The following is a 3,372-nucleotide window of genomic DNA, read 5'->3' as shown; positions in this document are numbered from 1 at the left end:
ATACTAGAGCGCTAACTGCAATGTATTCGATGTTCAAAATACGCAGAGCTGTGTGTGTGTGTATCTTCCAAGATGGCTGCCATAGATTTATAAATGCTGATTTTATTAATGATATTAAAGAATTTATTACCGCCGCCACGGCAGGATACGCAAAAACCAATGAAGTGGAGTGATACATATTGTTCTAAGTGAATAAACTTTGGGTTGAAAGGTCAAGGTCAATTGGTAAATGGTGACCATTTGCTGTTGTAGCCCAATACGTGGCCTACCATCATTAGATGCGCTCCCAGTGGGCCCCGGATTCTCCTTTAAATTGGTTCCTAAATGTTCAGAAAAAGATAACTTTGAACCATGGTCGAGACTTCATTGTTTACTTGTTTTTTTGTTTTTGTTTTTTTTTATACATATTTTCATTTTAAATAAAGACTTTCGGCAGTCGTGCTATCTGTTTTCCTTGATAATGTAAGGCCGGCAAAAACCAACAGAGTGCGCATTTTCTAACTCGTGCACCCTTGGGAAATTTTGAAAACATTACGTACAATAAAAGAAATTAAAAAAAAAAAAAAAATACAACAAATAAAAGAAAATTAGCTTCTACTTCAGAAAATCGTCCTGAACTCGGAATGTCCTATTCTGAGGTACAAATCCAAGCATTCGCCTTCTGAAAGTTGACGTCGTTTAAAACCTATCAACGTATCCTGCCAATTTGCGCAAGAGTTATTCTTTTCGGAACCAACAGCCACATGCCAACATCAATTGAAGATGAACATTTGCCAAATTTCTGTAAGTGATCTGTGTTGAGAGAGCTGATTCCTCCATGAGACAACCATTCAGCTCCGCTAAGCCCTTTGTCGCTAACGTCTCACAAAACGATAGAACGTATGGTGCTATTCTTAATGGCCAGCGGTTACGTTACAACTCGAAAACTGTACTTTACCACTACTATTAATTAGGCCCATAATCTTTATTGTTTTCAACCTGTGTTTAACCCAAAACATTTTATTTCTATTTTTTAAATGTTTCTCTTTTAGGAATCTGGTGGTAATTTGACATTGAATGTTTTGACAATGTTTGTGCAGAAGAAACAACGTTTTCACTTGACGACTTAAAAATTTTCCCTCCACATAGGACATTGAGACAAACATGAGGGAGCTGTTTAAAAAAGACTGAAATTTCGGTTTTCGTTTCATCAAATGCGCTATAGGCAGAGGGCAGTAAACAATTAGTTCAACAACTGCTGGTTGTGCCACCATTTTCCCACGAATTCGAAAAACAATAACAGCTCATTTTAAATATAACTGATTGATTCTGTTTCACACAGTCATTTTCTCCGCTCTATGCCAATGACTCTCAAAGCACTCCGAGCAGTGCGCGAATCATCAGTATTCAATTTTGCATAATTTCAGTCAGAGACCAATGAAACTGCGCCGGTCGTTGTCAGTCTGCTCGAATAAAGATTAAAGTGGATTTGTACCTCTTTTGATTTACGTGAATCTGTTTTGTTTTTGTTTGCTTGAAATTTGTACCATAGACCAAATTGATTGAACTCCATCTCGTAAGACTGGTAAGTTCCATTTGTGAGAACCTTTCATGTTGAACCTTGAAGACTTTGTTCCATTAATACTTGAGTTATAATTTAAAAGTTTATCAAAAGGCTCTGTATATTTAATTTGATTATGATTATGAGAAATGAATGAATGTTACTTTGTTTCTAAGCATTATACCCAGTGTTAAGGTTTTATATTATTTAGTTGTGTTTAGTCTGTTAGTTTCCAGGACGGTAGTTACAAAAAAAAAAGAAAGGAAAATGCAAGTGCAGTAGGCATGTTACTATAATATTCCTATGCAGTATTATAACATCTGTTTTGGCAAATTACGGTATTGGTATGTTCTATAGGAGTTTAATAAAATCCGGTCCATCCGCCTGTGCCGCCGCAACTTTGGGCCTAAACTATTGATAAGTCTACAATTTTGCTATCTCATCTAGCCAGGCCTAATCTCTACCAATGTCGTATTGTTATGGTTAGATCTAAAGATTAAATTATCTTTTTGAACGCGATCAAAATAATTTAAATTTATGATCAGGCAATCAATACAGCGGGCAACGACGGCCAATAATGCAGCGTAAGGACAATATAGCAAGTATTATCAGCTTGGGGGGATAGAAAAATTACATTGAAGATGAAATAAAAAATATGAAATAGGCTACGGTATAATAAGGTAAAACATATTGATACACTGTACAGCTGGGTATGTAGAGAATGCTGACATCAATACTAGCAAAAGAAATGCATTAATTTAATAGAAATATATCAAAAACTAATCATTGCTTTATTATAATGCCACAGTGCCATTGATTGGGAAGAGGGAAATTCTGTAAAGATATAACTTTCGAAATATTGATCTGTTACATGCTTATGTCTCCTGTTCTCTTTCATTTGTATATGTCATTACTCAACACAGAAATGTATGAGTGAATTTAGGAAATTGGACAATAGCAAAGATGATCAATGTGCGAACAAAGTTTATAAAGAGGTTGGTAACCACTACTGTCTTGATTTGTTGTCTTTACTTTGCACACAATGTGATAATGTGGAGAGCACTGGAATCGAAAGCAACGGTATCAAGACCAAGTTTAAGTGCTACCAGGACTGAACAACAGGTAATACGGATTTAGGTTAGAAGCAGAGAATATCTGTTAGACATTACTAGCCGTAGTCTTGTTTTATAATAATTCACGGGATTTCACGCCTTTCACCGTCGAAACTTTGACTCCGATTTTATGGCCACATCTTCAAGCTAACGCAGATATCTTGGTAAAACAATTGTTGTAGTTTCAGTTGAAATAGGTATCCTAGTTTAATAATTCACATCCTAGTTTAATAATTCACCTATTTGATGTAAATGGGTTCTTCGGAGTCCTTTTCCGTTTTTTAATTTTTTTTTTGTTTGGTGCTCAAAGATCTAACTTGCACATAAATGTAGAAGCACATGGATACAACTACTTAAAAGTGGATTCAGTCTTAACAAACTTGCACACAAAATTTCTGTATATTTAAACTTTGCATTAAGAAAATTGAATACTTTCTAAAATTCAGCTGGTCACGCTTGATGAATGCCCCGTTCTAAGATACAATCCCAGCATTCCTCTGCCTTTTGAAGGTTGTCGTCGTGTAAAACCTGCCAGTGGATCCTGTCAACTTGCTCAAGAGCTATTCTTTTCAGAGCCAACAGCTACATGCAAACCTCAACTGAATAAAAATAAAAACATCTGTCAAATTATTGTGAGTTGACCTAATGTAGATATACACCCACAGATATAGATCTTTCTCTTATACACAAGATGGGTATAAGAGACAGTAGTTGTGTTTA

General features: G+C 35.6%; 1 protein-coding gene across 1 annotated transcript in view; it reads left to right on the top strand.

Annotated features, from left to right (window-relative positions):
- Positions 1–1,354: 1,354 nt before the first annotated feature.
- LOC117125191 overlaps positions 1,355–3,372 on the top strand; it is a 4,625-nt gene continuing 2,607 nt past the window's right edge. Inside the window, exons 1-3 of the mRNA XM_033271615.1 lie at positions 1,355–1,564; positions 2,464–2,662; positions 3,099–3,284. Coding sequence (XP_033127506.1) covers positions 2,504–2,662; positions 3,099–3,284 — 345 coding nt within the window. The 5' untranslated portion in view covers positions 1,355–1,564; positions 2,464–2,503. The remainder of the gene's footprint in view (positions 1,565–2,463; positions 2,663–3,098; positions 3,285–3,372) is intronic.

Source organism: Anneissia japonica, unplaced genomic scaffold (assembly GCF_011630105.1).
Source record: "Anneissia japonica isolate Jap-2015-1 unplaced genomic scaffold, ASM1163010v1 scaffold2191_len329779_cov167, whole genome shotgun sequence".
Lineage (NCBI taxonomy): Eukaryota > Metazoa > Echinodermata > Crinoidea > Comatulida > Comatulidae > Anneissia > Anneissia japonica.
The sequence above is the reverse complement of the archived record's forward strand: the minus strand, read 5'-3'. Positions and strand labels throughout refer to the sequence as shown.